This window comes from Sabethes cyaneus, chromosome 2 (assembly GCF_943734655.1).
Source record: "Sabethes cyaneus chromosome 2, idSabCyanKW18_F2, whole genome shotgun sequence".
Lineage (NCBI taxonomy): Eukaryota > Metazoa > Arthropoda > Insecta > Diptera > Culicidae > Sabethes > Sabethes cyaneus.
This window is the reverse complement of record NC_071354.1, coordinates 30,959,714-30,982,680: the sequence shown is the minus strand read 5'-3', so window position 1 is coordinate 30,982,680 and position 22,967 is coordinate 30,959,714. Positions and strand designations below refer to the sequence as shown.

At 42.2% G+C, this 22,967-nt stretch overlaps 1 protein-coding gene across 4 annotated transcripts in view; it reads right to left on the bottom strand.

Moving 5' to 3' along the window:
* Nucleotides 1–22,967, bottom strand: part of LOC128734459 (6-phosphofructo-2-kinase/fructose-2,6-bisphosphatase) — a 63,173-nt gene that overhangs the window by 6,000 nt on the left and 34,206 nt on the right. Inside the window, exons 1-7 of one of the 4 annotated variants that reach the window (XM_053828672.1) lie at nucleotides 17,245–17,908; nucleotides 16,774–17,060; nucleotides 8,081–8,215; nucleotides 6,345–6,602; nucleotides 6,061–6,279; nucleotides 5,755–5,989; nucleotides 5,557–5,684 (exon numbers count right to left, since the gene is read on the bottom strand). In XM_053828672.1, the coding sequence (XP_053684647.1) occupies nucleotides 5,557–5,684; nucleotides 5,755–5,989; nucleotides 6,061–6,279; nucleotides 6,345–6,602; nucleotides 8,081–8,215; nucleotides 16,774–17,060; nucleotides 17,245–17,326 (1,344 nt within the window). In that variant the 5' untranslated portion in view covers nucleotides 17,327–17,908. Of the gene's footprint in view, nucleotides 1–4,412; nucleotides 5,442–5,556; nucleotides 5,685–5,754; nucleotides 5,990–6,060; nucleotides 6,280–6,344; nucleotides 6,603–8,080; nucleotides 8,216–16,773; nucleotides 17,061–17,244; nucleotides 17,909–22,967 lie in introns of those variants that run through there. The other 3 variants (XM_053828673.1, XM_053828671.1, XM_053828670.1) reach the window with 3 other exon arrangements.

Here is a 22,967-nt window from a genome sequence, read left to right as displayed (position 1 = left end):
GACGATGTCGACAGCAGGTAACAGCAGCGAGCACAACTGTGTCAGAGGGAGTTGGGGCTTCCATAACGCCTGTTAAAGTGTGTCCCGGGTCCAGATGGCTGTTGGCATCATAGCTGCATTCATACGTTGTCAAGTTATCGTCGCTTCTCGTTCGCACTCCGCTCAGTCCATTCTCTCTGGCGGGGCAGGAATGGTCAGACGATATAAGTTTTTTGGACGATCAAAAAATTCACGAAACAGCATTCCTACTGACCACGAGGATGTATCGAGTGCCTGAGACTTCATATCAGGATCCAATCCGATTTTGTAGGATATAAACCGGATCGGTAATGTTCAAACAACGAGAAACAATTTTCTGTACATCACTATCGGTCAACACTGGATTTAAGCGTGAAAGATACAGCCAAAATTTGTTTGCTCTTGGCGCAATAGAGGGAACCGGAAGGTCACTCAGGTCAACAATGTTCGTTCCAACATCAGCAGGTGCATCAACGATGGCATTTGAACGTTGGTTGAAGCCGACTTGCGTGTGTAGAGACGCGCAACGCATTGGCGACGAGTAGCCCAGGACCGAGTACAATGGAGAGCAATTCTTGATACGGCAAAAGCCACCCTGACTCTCGGCTGCTGAATCATCATCAGGATCCAACGTCTTAAATTTGCTCAAAAATATATCGACAGACCCGTGGAGGGTTGGAAACAGAGTTTGGACAAAACTAAATAATGAGAAAAGCATGAAAGTTTGAAGATACGAGAGGTGCGTATTTTATTTTGTCAAGTACTGTATGCCGCTTCTGTAGCTTTGGGGTCGAAACCTCGTAGCACATACTGGGTACAGCGAAGACTACGGATTCTCGCAAAGAACATTCTTACGCCTAATGAGATTTGGTCTAGCCCAATCTCCTGTTTTTGGGTTGACTTATTAATAAAGTCAGATAGTTAAATAATTTTTTATAGCGAAGAAGTAATGAAACGTGAGTGTTCTATAGCATCTGCAGGGCAAGCCAGGACATGAAGCAGAAAGGAAGGATTAAATTAGATAAAGGGAGGGTCATTGAAGCAACCCTTACAGGTTCGTAATTCATTCTTTTTTACCAAACTGGGAGATCTGTGGTATGAACCAACCTATAATGGGTGCCAAACATAACAAACCGGATTCGAACCCAATTTTTCTTCCAGGCTCGTAATTCGTCGATAATTTTAATTTTTTAACTTATCCGAGCTATTCGACGTGAACTGACTTCTGGTATGAGTTTATTCTCATGCGTCCACAGCCCCGCTTCATACTAAATTCTACCTTTACCAACCACGAAACCTCTTGTCAGGGCAAGTTATAAGAATGGTATTGGCTCGAGGTACGAATGAGGCATCCGTTTCGCTTGGGCGAGACATTAAAAGCGATTTTTAAAGTGAACCTTTCTTCTTGAAGTTGCAACGGTATGCCGGAACGTCGACACTGAATATTATTGAGTGGACTATTCCTCCTCGAGGGCTCAATCAGCTCGGCGGAAACCAGCCCGTTAAAATTTGGGACCGCGACAGACGTCACCAAGATCACTAATCTCGTCCTCATCACGCCGAACACTTGCCTTGCGACTCGGTGATTGACTAACGTCACCGACCATCCTGTCGATGGAAACAATAATTTTTGGACTCGTCGGTAGGAAACCGCAACAGGTACGGGATCACGGTGAGCGTAATCCAGTCTCTTGTTTTAAACTTAACCTCAACGAAGCGTCAAGTGGCCCACAAGCCGTCACCAGAATCAGTCACCAGCCGTCATAAAATCTGACCACCCCCGATGGTAACCATCCTCTTCGTACGCTGTACGCTAACCAAGAAGGTACGTTATCTATATAGATCTGACCATACATCCAAAATTCTCGCCATAAGCACAACGGCCTGGGACTCGGAAACAAAAGAGGCCTTCTGTGTCCACTCCACGACTTTCAGACCAAGCTTTTGCACGTCTTCGCCTTCGCGGGCTGCTGTGCCTTTCCGAGGCAAGAACCTATGACATAAGCATCATCAACGTGGACAGCTCACACTTCAGAAGTACCGACGACGAATGCTGTGAATGCTCAGGTCGGTCAGGTGGGGGAATACAAACCGATGAGGGTTCAGCGCACACCCGCTGGCCAACGACTTTGTCACTTTCGAGAACATGACCGTACGTATTACCTTCTTCTAGCTGTAGACTCCTCACAAATACACCTGGAGGTCACTAAAAGTCACAGATGAAGATGCAGCAAACCGCCCAATCTTCCGCGAGAAAAGTGCTGCCTGAAAGAGCACGAGTATGTGAAGTTGGAGTAGCTGTATCGTTCTCAGGAAACTCAAAAGTTCCACCAGGAACTGAACCCGTCTCGCAAAGGCTTTGTGGCGCGAGCCGAAATGTGTGTGGTTAATGATGGCAGTATTTTGACAGACGATCGTGAAGTGACCGAAAGCTGGAAGCAGCACTTCCATGAACACCTGAATGGCAACCAATTGGAGCATCAAGGTAAAATAACCAACGGTTGGCAACGTTAAGGAAGCCATCAAGCAGCTGAAGAACAATAAATCGACTGGGTAAGATGGCATCGAAGCGAAGCTCCATTAAAATAGGACTAAAAAACGTGACCACTGGTCTGCACCGGCTAATTGTTCTAATTTGGGATACAGAACTGCTACCGGAGGAGCGAAGAGTGTGAAAAGTGGCGTCCCAAATTATTTTTCCGCCGATTACCACTAATTACGAACAGGTTTGTGACGGACGGACGATTAACAACGGATCAAATATTTATATTGCGGAAGATCCGCCAAAAAAGCCGTGAATACAAAATTCCTATGCACCATTTGTTCGTTGACTTCAAAGCTGCATTTGATAGCCTCGGTCGAAAGAGCCATGGAAAATCATGAACGAGAACGGTTTCCCCCAGAATGTTGCTCAAGCTTATTCAATCTTTCTACGATGGATGGTACACAATGTCATTTGTCAAGTTCATTCGAATCACACGGAAGGCTTTGTCAAGATGATAGTCTCTCATGCCTGCTGTTAGATATAGCCTACAAGCACCAGCGAGTGCTTGAAGTTTTCGAGAGACGTGTGTTAAAAACTCACGCAGCTCTACGGCGAACCCAGTATGGTGTTTGCTGCATATCCGGTACGGTAGACGACCAGGACAGCAGGAAGCAAGATAAATGGTTAGACCAGGTAGAGCGAGATCTGGCGGAGCGGTTACGGTGTCCAAGGAAAGTACCAAGAGCAGTACCCAACAACCAAGTAAATTGTAGAAATATCGTTCATAAAGCTATGTCTTAAGACGGAAATAAATAAGGCAAGGTTTCCACAACTAGAAACATAATCGTTTGTATGCAAAAAAGTTGTCTGATACTCCGATGGAAAAACTAGCTGTCCAGAGATTACAGAACTTGACAAAAGGAATGGTTTAGGTATGTTTTTTCCGTTCTGCTTTTTATAGAACCGTAAAAGTCAACACGAAGTTCTACATTGACAATGACAATGTTTTAAAGAGCTATTATTTACATTCCATTTACAACCCATCAGGCAAAGTCTACTCAGAAGTGGTTTCTGGCAAATTTACCAGATTTTATGTACTCTAAATAATGGGTGGCAGCTTCATCACAAACGATAACGGCCTGAGTCTAATCAAACTCGCTGTATCAAAGTTGACATGACGGGCGTACAACGCTCATGTTCCGACATCAAACGGAAACTTCGCCGAAAACTTCCGTTTGCCGAATTTTTCTCTCGGCAGCTTGAGAAATATATTCCAAAATTTTATTAACCACCCGTTCCCCATAGGGAACGAAGCTTACTTGAGTCTCTCTCCAAGCTGGATGTAAGCTTAGCAAATAAGGGTTTCACTGGTACCTTCTGTAGAAGGGCAGAAAGTTGGCATTCTATTATCGATGTCACCTTCTACAGTCCAACGTTGCTAGCCAACATGGGCTGAAGGGTAAGCGATGAGTAAACGCATAACGCTCATCAAGTTATCTTAGATAACTAGATTAACCAGGTGAATCCACCGATCAGAGATGGAAGGTGAAAGCATTCGATAAAGACCTATTCATGGGAGCACTTAGTGCAGAGAGCAACCAATCGAATCTGACTGCTAATGAGCTGACTAACGTCCTGACGACAGCATGCAACACGAGCGTGTCTAGGAATGTGCAGTTAATGGACGAGCGGAACGAGACCATCACATCGGTCTCTTTCGTTTCAGGTACGTGAAGCGAGGGAGGTTAGGTTAGAGCATAAAGCGACCAGACTAGCGCTCAAGAGGTTGAAGACATCCTTTTTCCAGGAACTATGCCATTATGTAGATTCAAATCCTTGGAGGAGCAGTGCCTACCAAATGGTGCTGAAAAAAATGAAAGGTGCGATGACTCCGCAGGCCATCGCTAAGAGTCATCGTTGAAGGCTTATTCTCACTGTACAATCCAGGGATGTGGACTCCGACCTCTTCGGGTCAAACAAATGACACCCTCACACCTGTCACGAATGAGGAAGAAAGCGAGATACCTAACCACCAGGGGAGCCTTCATCCATCCCTGCCAACTAGAAACGTTAGGGAAGTTGTCGGAAAGGATAATCGTGAACAGACTAACGCCCGTTGTGGAATTCGATACCGGATTGGCAAAGACACAGTTTGGATTCCGCAAAGGGAAATACAATCTCGATGTTATCAAGTGAGCCATAGAGAGAGGGCCGACAAACCATTGAGGTAAAACAGGTGGGGTGACAGATATTGTACCAAAATCACGATTGAAGTCTAAAACGATTTTAACAGTGCTAGTTGGGGAGCGATCGCCCTAGTGATCCATCTAAACTTCTTCACACCGTCGGCTGTGTCTCACACTAGTGTTCGGTTCGCGAAGTAGCATATGTTAAAGCAAGTACAGTCGTAAATTTTTGTGAAATGACGTAAAAAAAGCATGACTGGAAATGTAATTTTCATACTTGAAGCAAATACTCATGTACAAATTATCATACAATAGCTATTCATAAGAAAGGAACAACATCTGGATTTTGAAACAGAAGCACACGAATGTAAAAATGACAGGAATTATGTGTAAACCATCAGACTCTCAATATTTCTAGACAACGTTTGGAAGCGAGACACAATACTATACTGGACTTTACCGAGCTGCAAGAAATGGGTTTCCTTTGAGAATTTTTCACACAACTACATTTTAAGTCGCTAGAAGTGACTTTTACTCCATGCTCTTTAGTATATTCATTTCAATTAACTGCCTATTCATTAGTTCCTAAGTTCGAATGCAAAAAACTTTGTTACAGAGCCAAAACATGCAATTGTCTACTGAAAATATTCAATATCCTATATCTAAATTGTAAAGTAGTACATTCCATCCACCGTCCCATGATAATTTGTAGCGGGCAATCCAAGTTTCACAGCATCGCAAGGTTAAACGTGCTTGATCGGGCAAATTGTTAAAATTAAATTATAATCATACCAATCAAAACGAAAACAAAATGTTAAAAACCAACCAACCTCAACCGTAGTCAATCTAAATCAGCTGAAAACTTACCTCTGGCTTGGCACGATGTGTGTCTACCGCGTCAATCGGAAGCTTGATGTGCTCCACCTTACAGCCGTAGGCGACCGGGGTCAGTTTGATGATCGTATGCAGAGGCACTTTCAAATAGGGAAGCTCATCTGGGAAGCGCAAAACCATTGAATGCTCCGGCTCATGAAATCAAGCCCAAAACGAGTCGCTACTACGTACCTGCGGGTTTATCCAGGAAATACGCCAGCACACAGCGCAGTACGGCCTGGTGCGACACAACCAGCACGTTGCCCTGCCGTTCCAGCTCCATCATGACCGGTTCCAGCCGAACCACTAAATCTTCGTAGCTTTCACCGCGCGGGTAGCGATAGGCGAATTTGTTCTGATCGCGTGCCTTGAACTCTTCCGGATAATTCGCCTGGATCTCTTCGTACGTCATTTCCTCGCAGGTACCCTAATAAATTACCAAATAAATTAATAGAATTGTTGCAATCTAATGAAGCCGTGTCGAGCAGGCTAACTTACGGCATCGATTTCGTTCAGTGCCTTCCAGCGCTCCTGCGGAGCGTTGACCTCGGCTACAGTCTGGATGGTGCGTTTTAACCACGACGTCCATACCCGCAGCCCTTCGATGCTTTGCTCTGAAATGAACCTGGCCAATGATTGAGCATAACGGCGTCCTCGTTCGCTGAGGTTCGAATCGCCACCAATCAATCCCTTCAGGTTGTGCTCACTTTCGCCGTGCTGTGAATTGGTCCAATCATTAAGATACGGATTTTTACAGTGAGGTCGTAAAACAGCAAACTTACCCGCGTCAGATAGATCGTCCTCGGGGTGATGTGAATGTTCATCAGATAGTATACGATCCGGGACTGGATGTGCCCTTCGTGCTTGTGTACGACCACCTTTTCGCCGGTGTTGTAGATCTTCATGTACGACAGCATCTTCTCGATGTCCTCGTCCAGTGGTTCGTAGCGTTCCTGGTAGTGTTCGATCCGCAGGCGGAAGTCGTTCAGTGCTTCCTCCATGTTCATGTTTGTATAGTCCGGGCTGCTGACTTTCACTTCCTGCATTTCGGCGTTGATATGAGAGGGGTAGAAAAAAACGAAAACAGAAATTCGGTGTGAGAATACTTTCCGGACCGAACGGTGAAGAACGGATAGAAGAACAACCGAAACAGGGTGAGATTATGTACTTGTCCTTACAATCCCGTGGTGTAGGCTGGCGTGGCTGTTGTAAATATGTTTCGATTTTTTGCTGTGCTTTTGATTTGGGGTTGTGCAAAACCATCGAAAACGAATATCGTAAAGCATTTTGTATTCTAACTTCACTGTTTTTGACGAAAATTTGGATGAACCTAAAAACGTATGTTTTCGAACATCGAGTGGAAGCTTGTTCATCAGTCGCCAGTTGAAGATCGATCAAAGTAACCTTACAGGAATTTTCTTACAACACAAGCGATTTTCAGTCTCGTTTGGCATGTCACTGGTTTTAAATTGTTAGTTTTTACGATCGTCACAAGTTAGGAAAACAGAGAAACAAAATGGACACTCCCGTAAGCAGCAAGCCCCGCACGGTGTTCCGGTCGAAATACCGACCTAGGTTGGTTAAAAATCAGCACGAATTGTCGTCCCTTATGGTGGGTAGCAAAGGCGCCGCAGGCGCCATGCGAACGCCGCCGGATGATACCGCGGCTGGCGGGCCCGTGTCCGTACTGGATCGAACCGGTTGGAGTTATCGGGTGGAGCATGCCATCAATGCAATTATACGCGATCAAAGCGAATACCGGAAGGATATTCCCATTCAGAAAGACGTAAACCGGATGTTCCATGCTACCCTCAGTACGGTGCTGTTGATTGCGGCAGGTCAGCTGGACATTCCCCAGGAGCACCTCCTCTGGAGTGAAGCGTTTTTGCGAGGAGTTCGCGATCGGTACGGAAATCATCCGCCCAATGTGCGCAAAGTGTTGGGATTCATTAAACACATCAACGAGTCGACTGGAAGGACAAGGAGTGATGCTTCCCGGGTGGGAAATGGAATGGACATAACGGAGTTGTTTACACGCACGCATCAGGACTTTGTGCCACCGAGGGTGACTTTGACCAAGATTCCACCGCCAACAACGGTATAAGTCCAAAAATAAAACGAATTAATTGTGTGAAAGTGGTGGTGGTTCTGTGGGAAACAAACGGAACGGATACACAACAAACAGGAACACAAGCACAGTGAAATGGACATGGAATGGGTATATTTTAAATTAAAAAAAAAAGAGGAGCAGTTTCATAGTCACCTCGACGTCGTTCGATACAAGCGATGATGGACACAGGTACGCCCGAAGTTTGGTCTAGATTGGTCAGGCATTTGGGATTAATTTCGTAATTTTTAAACATTTCAGCAAACAAACCGAAAGAAGGCGGAACCAAAGTCGTTAAAGCAAAATTTAAAGCAAAGTAAAAGAAAAGAGGAGAAGATCGAAATAATAAGAATATAAAAGATTTTTACCAATAATTATAAATTGACTGCCAAATAAACGGTTGATGCTTACCATGATGTTTTGTTCGATGATTTGCGGATCGTCACAAACGGATTCCACGAAAAACAGTTTGTAGCCCATTTTGTGCACGATGATTTCCCTGATCATTTGGCGCCGCTCGCGGGTGGAATTGGTGGCATCGAATACCTGAAAAAATAGCGGGATTTGATAAGATCTTCTATATCAGTTTTAATTTATAAAGAGTTACTGTTAACAGGTTTGCAACGCACGGTTGTAGACTTAAACATTTTTCCCAACATTACTTTAGTCTGTTAATACCTTAATAAATAAAGATTACTCAAACTCGACAAATTAAGTGTGTAGTGTAGTGTAGTTCTGATTTTAAAGTAGAATGAGGATCCTCTCGTTCGAAGAATCTATGCTATTCAGGAAATATCCCCTGAGCAAAACAGGCCTCTGGATATCCTACATAGAATATACCCGTAGCAGCGTGTATTCCCACGGTTTTCCACCGCTAACTTATCCATTGATGGATAATTGAAGTGATTGCGAGACTGATGGTGCTTGGAGGGCACTTCATTGTAGTTGCTGCGCACTTTAGGTGGCACTTTACTAGTGTAGGTTCTAGTTAGTCTGGCGCTCGTGCTAGGTGGCATAGTTCCTGTCGATCTTCTCTGCTTATTCTGGTCTAGAACGATGCGACCAGCAGCCGGTAGGAGGAAAAGCCAATTTCCTGACCTTTTCGCTTGTTTTTCACTACTGAGGTACTGCCTGTGCTACCTCGGGAAAACAGGCCGTACAGCTGTCCACTTTTTCATTGGGGGAGCGACGTGGATATGTACCGCTAATCGTAGGAATTGATTGTGTATGTAAATAAATAATTTGACGGCTTTATCAATTGATTTGTAGCAGTTGTGACGAAAACAGACAAGCAACTACACTCGATGCTTTGTTCGTACTGCCAGATGCAGCACGAAGCAGCGATGTCAGATCTACGGATTTTTGTGCATGCTTAAATTTAGGACCCAATCTTTTACTCGAGATCAGACGAACCATCCAGTCTAGACATGTACATAATATGAAATATTCTTTGTTTAAAGTCTGCTGCTCTATTTTAAACTCACAGAAATTGAGAAAATGAGAAGGGTCCCAAATTTAAGCATGCATAAAAATCCGTGGATCTGCCATCGCTGGCCGGGAGTGAAGAAGTTGGACATCGTGATCAATATCCTCTCCCTTCTAGAAAATGGTTAAATGTATTGAAAGCCTTGATCGAAGCATTTGTTGTAGAAGGGATAGAAGTAATGGATTTAAGGAAAGCTTTTGTAGTTGTTTTCACCGCCGTCCGTATTTTGCTTATTTCTGTAATGCATATGTTATTACCACAACTTGTATTGGTATATCCTTAAAGACAGAAACTTAGAAACTTTGTATTTATTATCCAAAAATATTCGTGTTTCAGTTCCATATTGCATGCTTATCAGTGTCTGTTTCTTATGTTATTATCGCCGGAAATCAAATTTCGATTCAATTAGAACTCGTTTGAATTCGATTTGTCTGGAAAAGATGAGTGGACCTCTCGGTATATTATGATACCCCCTCTTTCACTCACCAGACAGTAATACTATTATTTTAGTGATTCAATCGTTTGTATGTTAATTTATGACAGTATTTCTGACCAATGCAATGTAAAAACGGCGAGAAAAAGTTTGAATGCTTTCACAGTTTTCATGCAGCTTTAGCGATTTAGCGGTTAGCGAGTTCAAGGGTTTATTTTTAGCGAAGCTAACGGTTTGCTAACATACTCTAAATTTAGCGAAAACGCTAACTCGTTAACCAGAATTTAGCGTCCCTAACTAGCGATTTAACTAATTAGCGAATTTGTGCCCTACACTGGCGGATCGGAATATAGGTATGAAATGGGGAAGGCAAATGAGGAGCGTCCAATATAGCTCTAGCCATCCCAAGCCCCTACCTAGCGCCTCCACGTGGCCATACCTGGTAATGCTCTATTGAGTAGCCAAGCTAGAAGGTGCGATGCTGGATGCTTCCCGGCTACCTGGCTTCAAAACCGAGGTTTTGGGCAGACGGCGGAGCCACACAGCCTAGCTAATAGGTAAGCCTAATAAGTTATTTTAATTATTTTTTTCGTTTTAGCTTATGTAGCATCTACTGCTATATAGTAAAAACTTTGGCCAAAACGTGTTTTAATACTGCACATGGATACCAGAATGAAAAATTAAATTAACTATTAGAAGCACTTATGGAACCTCAAAGGACGCTACTTTATTCCATACGAAGGACTGCTGGTGAGATTGTTCTATTTTTACCTATATATACCACATTTCGTCTTAATATCATATTATTAACAGTATTATTATTGAAATCATTAATGTGGAAGACTGGATGATGGAGTGGATTGCCAACCTGAATCCTTAAGGTCTGAAGCAAATATGGCACTTCTCAATTCAAAACAAACAAATCATCACGTGGGTTAAAGTTGGTACAGCGAAATTGATTATTACATGGAAGGATCCTAATGCTGGAAGGCGACTCTTATAACCCCGGAATGCGCGCAAGTCCTCTGCTTGTGGGTCCGCCCAATCCCTTTTGGCCCTTCTGTAACAACATTAGTGGGAAATTCATTTGATAATCAAATTTGGATCTACTGTAATTCTACCCACATACATTGGCAAGTCCTTGAAATGATGGTGGCTTTCCTCTACTACTACTACTACTACTACACTGGCGGATCGGAATATTCGGCCTCCACCTAGGCACGAAACGAAACGAAACAAGGACGATGGATGGAATTCACTTGGTTACTTAGTACTAGTAGCTAAATTTCGTAAGTGGTGACAGCTTGAACCCCGCAAATTTGGCATCGTAGCATTGCAGGAAAAGCAAAGCCTTGGGCTTAAACGTCTTTCTAAGACTTGACCCTTTACGGACGGCTGTTAGAGTACAGGACAGTTACGGGGCTGGTGCAAAAATCCTACTGACTCTATCTAGCAGCACCGCCTGGCTTAGATTCGAACCTACGACGACTGGCTTGTTAGACCAGCATCGTACTTCGAAACCAACTAATCTTTGCAGGAAATCTGTCCCGAAAAAAGGAAGGTTCGAAAGATTCGCGGCGGAAAGGCCAAGTTTCACCAGAGCAATCGCACTACCAACGAAATGGGAACGGGCCTTGTTGTTTCGGGCAGAATGCAGGATCGCGTGATAGATTGGATCAATGCGAATATGTGTCTTTTGAGGACAAAGGTTGTTTTTTCAATTACGTCGTCGAGAATATGAACGCCCAGATCGGTAGGGAAGACATATATAGACCGGAAATAGTGTTTCATAGCCTGTACACCGGCACGAACGATAACGGCCAGCGATGTATAAACTTCGGAGCTTCCCGAAGTTTGGTGATTCGAAGCACCTTTTCCCCACGCAAAGATATCCACAAAGTCATCTGAACCAACGTACAAAGAATCAGATTGACCACGTTCTCATGGATGGCCGGTTGTTCTTTAACATCATGACCATGCGTTCCCTACGGGGTGCGGATATTACCTCTGACCATCACCTAGTAGCAGTATATGTGCATTCAAAACTGTCAACCATATAACAGATACGTCAAAGCCGTCCTTCTCGACTGAACATTAGGCAGCTAGATAATACGCAATCTACCGAGAACTAACTCCATAGTGGGGTTTTAACAAAATTAGGGAGAAAGAGAAACTACCGGAGGAATCGATGGAAGCACTTATTGGTTCTATCTACAAAAACGATGACCAGCTGGACTCTCTCAGAACCTGCTACTGTTCGACTGTTACCGATAGCGGTAGGTTTCGTAGGGAATTATCAAGCGGGTTTCACGGAAGCTCGTGTCACCATGGATCAAATTTTTACCATCCGACAGATCTTGCAGAAATGACGGACGTTGTACTCACACATCGCATCTTTATTGACTTCAAGCCAGCATACGATGTTGAGATCAGATAATGCAATACAAATACGAATACGGTTTTTCGGACAAACTAAGGATCAGAGCTATATTGGATCGGTAGGCTACATAGGGCGCACACTTAAGCTGACTGGCGAATGTCGAGATGATCAAAGAATTTACGACGAGTAAGCACAATATAGACTAGTTCTTGATATGGCTCGAGACACCCCAGCTCTAACCTGCGATATAGAAAAAGAACATGAAGGGTAGATGTATTGGAACGACACATCCATTAGTTCTTTGGAGCACATGTCTAGAATGCATAGTTCTTCGATAACTTATTAGTCAGTTATAAGCTGCGTTTTCGGTGGAATTTTTCTTCCAACCAGTGTTAAATCATTTGATTGCAACCATACATGCTTATTTATTAGCAGTGATATGGTATTACAAAAATTATCGCGTAACTTTACGCTATATACAGCCAACCTTCAATAATTTGCAATAACAACTGAATTTCATTTATTTATTTGTGTATACCAACAGACATATTGTTGTCCTAGTGGTGACTTTAGTCTAATTTGAACGAACAACGTTTAAAAGGTTCCCACTAACAGTCCTACGAGTAACGTGAAAATCGAACCCAACTGACACTTGGCTGAAGACTCATTGTAGCCCGACGATGGCCCCGTTTGCTGCAAAATTTGTCCTTGAAAACAGTACTTGGAGGAACATTTTGCTACAAAGAGGTTATTGTTATGCTCGTTGCCCTACTAGCACAGTTGTTACAAGCCAGCCAGTTGTGGCAACCGTTTTATGACTAATTTCAATCATAAATAAGTTTCTCGCCATCTGCTACAAAGCTAGAGCTGTTCGCCCCGATTAGCATCAGGTGCGCTTCGTATGTTGGTAGCTGGAGTTGGAAGCTCCATGGCAGGCGACGGAAGACGAATCGAATAAATTTGCGTTGTATTTTCTTTAACCGATCAACGCCTTTGACATAAATTGTATTGTATACTAGTGAAGATTTTCGCGGTTCTCATAATTAAACCAAGACAGCTGAATGCTTTAGCAACGGTGTAGTTGATGTGCTGTTTGTAGGATGAGTCAAGTACATCCAGGTCCTTGATGCAGGACTCTCTTTTAATCAGTCTACCGCCGAGATGATAGCCGAAAAGGATGGACACAACTGAACAACTTGCTAATATTGAGCACCATTCTGTTTTCGTTACACCATCTTGAAAAGCTCTCTAGTCGCTGTGGCAGTAACCTGGCGTCTTCTATTTTTGATTTTTTACCTCGAGGTAGATCTCAAGATCATCAGCAAAGAAAAGTCTGGGTCCTGGCAGTGAAAAGTCTACATCGTTGAGGTATAGCACGAAGATGAGCGGGTTCAGATGACTGCCTTGTGGAATACCCGACGTAGCTATAAACTCGCTGGATATTGATTCTCAAATTTTAACCTAGAGATACCAGCCAAGCATACTGGTTATTAAAAGCCATTCGCTTAAGGACCTTCCACAAAAGGTACTGTATTTATCATGGGACATAATGTATAGCATTTTTCAATACGTTTTACTATTTTACCGAATATAATAACTCCTAAAAGGATTGAAGAACGAATAATTCTAGCTTGTGATGTCCAACACATGTTGTTGAACATATCAATCAGTACGAAAGGAATGAATGTTTGAAAGCCTCATGTATGTAATCTAAAGTTAAACAAACCATAGCATCGCTCAAACAAGTTATCAATTGGTGGTGTCACGAAACTGACCAGCTGCGTTGGTAAGACTAAATTGCTTACTGGAATGGCTCGCTTTATTCCAACAAAATTTCGTTTTTAATGGTCAATTTGTGACGATAGTTGCAGGTCGATATGTTCAATTAATATATTTCTATTTTAATATATTCTATAATGGTTTATTTTAAAACAAGAGGTGACAAAAAGGTTCTAATTCAACTGTTCGACAAAAATGCAATTTGACTCCTTACCGCCTGCCGATGGACGTTGGACGATGGACGGTTCACCACAGGCGACGGAGGAAAGAAAGAAAGATTAGCGAAACACGTGCACTACCCATTGCACGGTCTTGCCTCCGAATCTTAAACTGTAGCATCAGCTTCATCGTTCGATCGATTGTTTTGCGTGTTTGTTTTGACTTACGTAATGTTTGTTTACGAAATAAAGTGATACGAATGGAACGGAGTACGTATAGTCAGGGTTATCTTTCGTCACCACTGGCGTGCCCAGACAGGGCACATTGGGGCACGTGCTCCACCTTCCACAACGCATTTAATGCATAACAAAATAATTTCTCAATATGCAACCGAGAGTCCATTTTCAAGTACGATTTGGAGTTTAAATTCAAATTCAAGTTAATTTTGATGTCCAATTTTAAAACCAATTTCTACTCTAATTCAAATCCAATTTCAAAGTCCAATTTGGGTCTGATTTCATGTCCAATTTAATATTCCATTAGTTACAATTTAGTTACAATTTCTTCTCCGATGTCAGCCCCAATTTCATGTCTTATTTAATGTCCGATTTTAAGACCAAATACAATTCTAATTTCAACTGGGACTTGAAATGGGGTAGGCATACGAGAAAGCGTCCAACATAGCTTTCGTCAGCCCAAGCTCCTACCTGGCGCCTCCACGCGACCATACTCGGTAATACTCTTTTAAGTAGCTAAGCCAGGAGCTGCGTGGTCGCCTGATCTCAAAACTGAGATGCTGGGCAGATGGTTGAGCCGCACGTGTAAGCCTAATATTGTGAAGATTCCACCTATGTAGACTCCCACGCGAAAATTATTAGCGGGATTATTGTCTGCGTGTCTCACGCACGTTTGTAATTTAGCAATTTGAATTTGAGAGCATCATCACTGTACCCTTCCGTGCTTGACAAGCATATTTTCAATGTATTTGGCAGTACAGGATAATTATTATTAAAATATGATATTGCCTAGGACTCGTAAAATTGTAGGACTGCAATTTGAAATTTAATTTAGGTCTAATTTCAATGCCCCATTTTAAAGCCAATTTCTAATCTAATGAATGAGCTCCAATTTGATGTCCAGTTGCGAGCCTAATTTCAAGTTCAATTTTAAATACCAATTTAAGTACAATGTCATGTTTAATTTAAATCCAATTTCAACTCCGATACGAAGTCCGCCCAATTTAATGCGCCATATTAAAACCAATCACAAGCCGAATTTAATTCCAACTTCAGCTCCGATTCAAAGTCTAATTTCAAGTCCAATTTTATATCCGATGTCTACCTAGTCCAATTTCAAATCAAATTCAATGCTGATTTCAAGTCTGCTTAGTTCAATTTCAAGCCCAATTTGAGTTCAACATCTAGTCTAATTCAATTCCAATTTATGTTCGACTTAAAGTTGTGTGGCAGGTATAAAATACCAGGCAACAATTGCACCAATAAATGAGTGCATACTGTATGTGCGCGATTGTTACACAGCAGCAACTCCGACACGAAATTCCGTAGATCTTAGGATGTGCTGCAAATTCAAGCATCGAAGCATGCTGTGAAATTCCACGGTAGAATCGTCCTCTTTTCTCCCCGGACTACTGACGAGGTAAGACGTATATTTGATAGACTCCCCGTGTAACCTGGCAGGTCCACACAAAAGTCAGATTGCCACTTCCAATTCAAGTCAAGTTTGAAATCCAAGGATACTACTTTGATACTTGTCGTATAGAACAACTTGATAGGCTTCAATGGCGGCTACAATTTAACCATCGCATCGGATCGGTGTAAAATCTCGTTCCCTGCATCAGCATCATTTTGAAATCTACGGACTGGTCAGAAATTCGGATGGGAGCAGATTTGGTGAAGGAGGGTGTGCAATTGAATCAAAAATCGTTCAATTTCACTATTCGTTTCATCAGGTTGTGGTTCGATGACACTCCCCATGGCGTCCGGCAATTAATAGAATCAGGCAATGAAGAAATCGCTGTTAATCTTCTGGTTCTCGATAGAAAGTTAAAAATTTCTTTCTTCACGCGTCCCTAAAAATACAGAGGTCAAGATTTAGTCTGTTGACTGTTTCAATGGGTTTCGCCCTTTCCGCTCCATTCGGCAGACTTTTATTTTGACCCCGGTGTAGAGTGATTAATTTCGGTAATCATTTGTCGTAATTGGGTATGGAATGCCATAAATGCTTCAAACGAGAACAGATGAATAGAAGAAACATGAATTTTGTTTTTTAAATCTTGATGTGCCTTCAAGTTTTAGGTATTTTCAAGTCACTTGGAATTTGGCATAATTAACTTCACTTTTGATTTTACTACATCATCCATCTGAAAGGATGGAGGTTGACCAGACATCGCCGAAACTATGTCCACGGCTAAGTCTTAGTCAAAAACAATACCCAAGTTCAAGTCAAAATTCCAAACCCAGATCTTAAGGCCTAAACGGAATGATGCGTCAACGCATCCGTTAGCGGAAACTTGACAGTTAATTCGTGGAAAACCTGTGAATTCAATGCTAACGATGCGTTTACGCCCAATTCCGTTTGGGTCTTTAGTCCAAGATTCCGAGCTCAAGCTCAATAATTCGATGGAAATATTCTTCTATCGTTATATTCTGTATTCTAGGAAAACAAATTGATGGTTTTCATCTTCGATGATGAAACATGCCCGCTAACTCTCGATTGACAAGAGTTTTGAATAGGGGTTTTCATTTTTTTAATTTAAAATCACCCTAATCATAGGATCTCAAATAAAACCACTCAATTCCATACCAAATATTGCTTAAAATTAATTTCTTTCATGAAATAAAACTTACCGCCACTTCACCGCCATTCTCCAGCCACTGGCAGACGTCCGTCAGTGCCAATTCGGCACACTTCTGCCGGATGGCCATCGCCTGTTCGTTGTCCTGTCGGAAGAACTCATGGCTACGGTAGGCATCGGTAGCGTGCCTCCGGTATTCGCCCAGATTGAACACCTTCGTGTTGATGCCGATCCAGTTCAGGTAGCGCGACAGCTTCTTGGAGATGTACGTTTTACCGCGCGCTGGCAACCCTACCATCGCGATGACATGCGGACTGTTTACATAGTTGGCTCGTTCACCTGCAATCGAGGGGGAAAAAGCACGAATCGAAAGAGAGAAAACGGGAATATCGATTAGCCACTGTAGCGATCAAAGCACTATGTTTTTGTGTGATGTGTCAAATGAAATGATAAACCGACACCGTCTGACTGGTTTTGTTATCGAAGAAAGCGAAAAAAAAACGAAGTGAAAAACCTCGCCTACCGTTACCAAAGGTCTCCTTGTTGAGGAATTTCCACCCGAGCGATTTCATGGTATCATTCGGTTTATCGTCATTCGCCGCCATTGTGCTGCGAAGATTGTGTGCTTTTTACGCACTTCAAAGCGAATTGTATGCGTTAGTTTTAAACACAGATTGTTCCGATAACAACAACACTATCCGACGTTAGTTCGTTGTCACTGTAAATTTACGATGGTAGGCCCTTTAATTGCTCGGAACAATAGACGGTCGTCACGTCACGGTTCAGCCTGGCAGCAGCAGATTGACTCGTGCCTTGCGTTGCGACTGCGGTTTTTTTTCAATACGTAATCACTGAACACTGACTGTAGGTGCCGTTATGACTATTTATGGCAGCTAAAGTAATAATTTTCCGCTCGCTTATCAGTTCTAGCCGGAATAGGTGTTCGATTGACCGGGTAAAGGTGCCCTGGCAGTTTTTTTTCCGCAGCTTTTTCGTTACCTTTTCTATGGTAGCGAATTCTTACTGTATTTCAATGTATGGAAACCATGCAATTTTTGATGAATTTAAAACCTGTCTGCTACGGAAAGATTTTGCTACACAAAAAATTGACTATTTCAACATTTGAGTATAAATTTTTAGGTAAAAATTATTGTCACAAAACGAAAACCGCACAACACCATCAACTCTTCGCAATGGAAGCAAAAGAGAGAGTACTTACGGTTAGTTTGAGCAACTTCGTATCAAACATCAGAAGCATTAGAAGACAGTCGCTAGCGGTGGGACCAACCCCGGAGAACGTAACCATTTTGAAAAAGCATTGTTTTGCTCCTAATTGTTCATTAACCGACGAAAAACAATTACCTCGGACAAAAATGATGCTTCTTCGAAATGGTTTCGCACTGTTTCGTCATCTTCGAAAACCCCTTGAAGACGCCATCGCCGTCGCCGCTAGTCGTCTACACACGGTTTGGCATTTAACCATCATCGCATTCAGCGCGCGTGAGGGGACTTCCTCAGGGGAGGAGAGCGCGAGCACACCACCACACAAGCCGTCTCGACGGCAGCGGTCTCGAGCGTACGGCGGCGGCTAGAGTTTGCGAATGACGGCATCATAGCAGGCAGCAAGCAGGCAGACAATGATAATAAGCAGGGCGGCGAAACTACTACCGAAGCATGCCTTTGCGCAAACACGTGTTTATGCGCTTCGTCCGTCCGTAGGAGTACGGCCTCTCTGTTGGTGCGAGTGAGCGATGATGATGTTGGACAGAACCGACCGGTAGAGAGCAGCACTGTGGTTTATTCCCGTAGGGTGACTGCAAAATTGCTTCACTTCAATCTTGTGATAATTATTATTTAGACAAAACAATTTTCAAGCAAAGGATTTTTTAGAATTTTATGACATTTTAAACAAGAACATAGTTTATAGTTAGAATTAATGGTTATGGGTGTAAATTTTTGGGAATTTCCATTGAAGTTTTCTGAGAAAATTGGTATCCTTGATGTTATTTAAATAAGTAAATAAGTTAGCAATACATAGAATTTGATAATGTAACAGCTAATATATGTACGTGCTACAGCAATCAGCCAGCAAATAATGAGAATGGAAAAACCAGCAAGCTGCTCTTCATTCATCTTTCCATCCTTTCTAAAGCTTGACCCACAGTTCCGCCCACCACCTCCGGCCGCAACAGTCAGATCAGACGAAAAATCCTTGCTAAATGTTCGGCCTTGAAACATTGTACATAGCGCATCTGATGTTGACATGAAGTTTACAATTTGCATTGCAATCCGCCGCTATGGGATGGATGGCAGAAGCTCGCGAAAGGCATTTTCCAGCCGGAATTATTTTCCTTTGTTCTGTTGCAACATACTTCGGTGAATTTCTAGGGTGTGTTAGTGAGTGAGTGTGGCACAATTTCTTCTCGCGAACACTAAGTCTACCCTACCTACCGCCCCGTGATTATGCAACGGATTCGCGTTCTGTTTGTAAACAAAATTGAAACCATCAGTGTTTCCTTTTGGGATCAATTGGATCACTTTTTACTAACATATCACACTCTTGCATTTTAGCACTTTCACATGAGTACACTAAAAATAAACACACTCACGGACGGATTTGAACTTCTACATAGGAACAAGTTCATGGTTAAAAATAGCGAGTTTAGTAAACAAATTGGCTTCCGTCTCTACGTTACAGTTGTTATAGAGTGTCGACAGTACTAGAGCATCAAGGCAGTAGAAATAATAAATTGGATGATTACACGTATACTAGAAGGTCACACTTACCATTGGTTGATAAAAAAAGGCAAACGCGTGATAATGTCACCAGACATTACCGTGAACGCACATAGTTCTGATCAGTTTCTAATTCCGGTCATGCAAGCAAAGCAGTCGATTTCTTGATTGAATCTTCTAAAAATCGGCTACTTTGGTTGCGTTATTAGAATTAACTACGTGCGTCATAGTAATCACCGAACACCGAAAATGACTTATAGCTAAAACTAACTTTACTTTTTTTTCCTGCGGAAAAAAGCGAAACGATAAGCATGATAAACGGTGCTAATTGGCCTTCCACAACACAACACTAACTTCGTCGGGTCGGTCGCCCCCTGACAGCCAGCTGACTTGATTAGTTTAATGAACCGTGCTGACTGACACACATTTCGACTGCAATCTATCTAGAGCGCAGCGTTCCTCAGCCACACAGTTTCCCAGGAGATTAATTGACGCGTTAAAAAATGTCACACTTTTTTTCGGTGACGTTTATTGCGATGTTTTCGTTGTTAACTCTCTTATCAACGATGTCAGTCAAAATATTGAGCAAGTGGAAATAAGATTATTTTTAGCCCCCCATGTGAAAATTGGCAACGTCAATGCTCTTCAATGTAATGCTGGTTTGACTAGGAGACAAATACAGTCATTTTCGTCTGAATGAATTTCCGCTGAATAAGGTTGTGCATCTATTACAAATAGAAAATTGCAATATTCCTGCTTGGCAAAGAAAATTAGCAGCTTTTCGAAAGGTTCATGTAGATTTGAATAGATAGCCTTGATTTATAATTATAAAAGGGAAGCCATATGGATAACAAAACAATTCAAAACCTATGACTCATGTTGTTTATCAATCTGAATTGCTATGTAGTTTTACGTAATGAAACGCGATTCAAGAACATTTTCATCACTCACGCAATGAGGTGCTTTGCCGTATCCTGTTCTGTAGACTAAAACCGTTGGCGAAGTCTTTTGGTGGTGTTGTAAGTACGAAGCTGGTTTTAGTGAGGATCGTGGACCCTCAACTGTTTGCAGACTTTAAGGCGGCGTACGATTCAATCAAACAAAATAAGCCTTACTTGGTAGATCATGCTAAAACTTTTTTTTTCGACGAAACTGAATACGCTGATTGGTGCGACGCTGGATGGGTCCAAATTATGCGTCAGAATGGTGCTGGTGAGACCGGTTTCGCGACGTTGGATGGACTGAAGCAAGTGGATGCACTCGCTAAGCTGCTAATCCACATTGCCTTGGAAGGTGCAATAAGAAGAGTAAATATGGAAAGGAATGAGATTATCATCACGAAATCTCACATGTTTCTTGATGTTGCGGATGACGTGGAATGCAGTGGAAAAGGCCTAAATTTTAAATGGAAAGCAGCGAGATTGGGACTTAGCATGACCTAATAAAACGAAGTACATAGTTGCTGGTGGAGAACATGAGAGTTCAAAGGGTGTTGGTGCCGAGGTAGAGCTGCATGGGGAACGGTATGAAGTAGTGGAGGAACTCATATACCTTGGTACACTTGTGGCGAGTGTGACTACGATATAAGCCGCGAAGTAAAAATCGGCCTTTCTATGATGGATTACTTAGACAGCTGAAGTCCCATAGTTTGCCAATTCGCTCGACACTGGCACGCTACAGAACTCTAACCCTCTCGGTGGCACTTTACGGATATGAATTATGGACGCGGGGGCCCTGTAGCCGCAAGGTTACCGAGTCTGGCTTAACAATCGAGTAGTCGTCGGTTCGAATCTTAATAGAATCAGGCCATTCGAAGTTAAGTGACTTTAGCATGGGCATCGAGATTGGTAATGCAAAAGTAGAACACATACGCACCCTCACTCTATGCTGCTTTACCGACCATGAAGCCTTTAGCCGGGGCTGGTTATAAGAATGATACTCACTCGAGGTGCGAATGAAGCCTCTTTTCCAAGGACAAATTATAACTAGTCTCCGCACTTCCTGTCTCCAGAGCAATATTGGTTGAAAAGTAGTAAGAAGCGTAGAAGGAAGAAAAGGGGTGAAAACACCGACACTTTAAGCACGGATAATAACGAACAAGTGCGGAACAACAACACGTGGATAAGATCACAATAAACCAAAATGCTGGTCGTAGTGATAATATCCATACAAAAAAAGGACGCTAAATGAAGCTGATTAACGGGGTTTTTGAGTGTAAAATTCTGCGATCAATAGAGTAGGGCGGGGCATAAGTGTGATGTTTGAAGTTGTCATCAATTTTCGTGGGAGATAAAGAAGAACAACAACATAATATATTTTATAATGATGCAGTAACTCAATGTCTTCACATTCAACTATAAATCATTTGCGGTAATAGTGTTTTGCAAAATAAATTCTTCTTTCTTCTGATCAAGTGCAGATTCGCACTTTTATCCCACTAGCGAGGCAAAAGTGCGAATACCGCGGGGCAAAAGTTCAAAGCAGGAATCCATGAGGCTAGCCCAGCAGTAGCTAACAAAACCATATTATCTTCAATCTGGGTTATGTTTCGGTAAGGAATATTCTCAATTTGCACCTTTTCTATTTTGCGCTGGTGTATTGCAGCCTCCGTTAGATCGAAACTTTTCCAAACGTTTGTTTTTTGTTTCATCAGCAGAAACACATTGTTTTTCTTCGGCCAACATCTGTAGAGCACACAGTTTTCTGCAGATCTTTTATTTCTAGTATCTGTAATATAGTGCCTAAAGCTGTATGTAATTAGCTATACATTTTTGCCTCGTCCATGAATCGAACTTTTACCCCGCTAGGCGCTTGACGGGGTTAAATTAAATTACGGCAATGCGAAATATATTTTGTAAATTATTTTCGTTGTATTTTCAAAACAGATATGTGAGTGATGTAAAACGCTGCTACAAATTTTCAACAAGTAATATCCTCCTGTTGATATCGTATTTGCCGTATAACGAAAAATTGCATCAAAACCGCCCTAAAATAACATTTGTACATAATTCAGCAACTATGCTTCATAAGCAACCAAAGTTTACGTTAGATTCAAGCTATCAACGTAGTCACCCATCCATGCCAGTGTAGAAAATATACTCGGAATCTGCACCGATAAATCATTAAATCGCACTTTTTCCCGCATCGCACTTTTACCCCTCCTTACTCTACTTGATGGCAAAATGGAAAATAGAGTGTGGCTGCATCAAGTATACAAATATTTAATTATTTGTTTATTCATCTGACTATCCAGTCCATCATGAATTAGATTGGATGGAGAAAAGCCTCCTTGAGACTCCTCTCACCATAATCTTTAATGATCAATACTAGAGTAACATGTGAAAAGGCGCTATATGCAAAAGAGATTCTCGTCGTCTCTCCTCTTCCACTTATCACGGCGATGCAAATGCACTTGAACGGATTTACCCAAGTAACCATAAGCATTAATCTAAAACCGTATATTGAAAATAATTCCGCATCCCTAGTGCCAAACTTTTGTATATCAGCAAT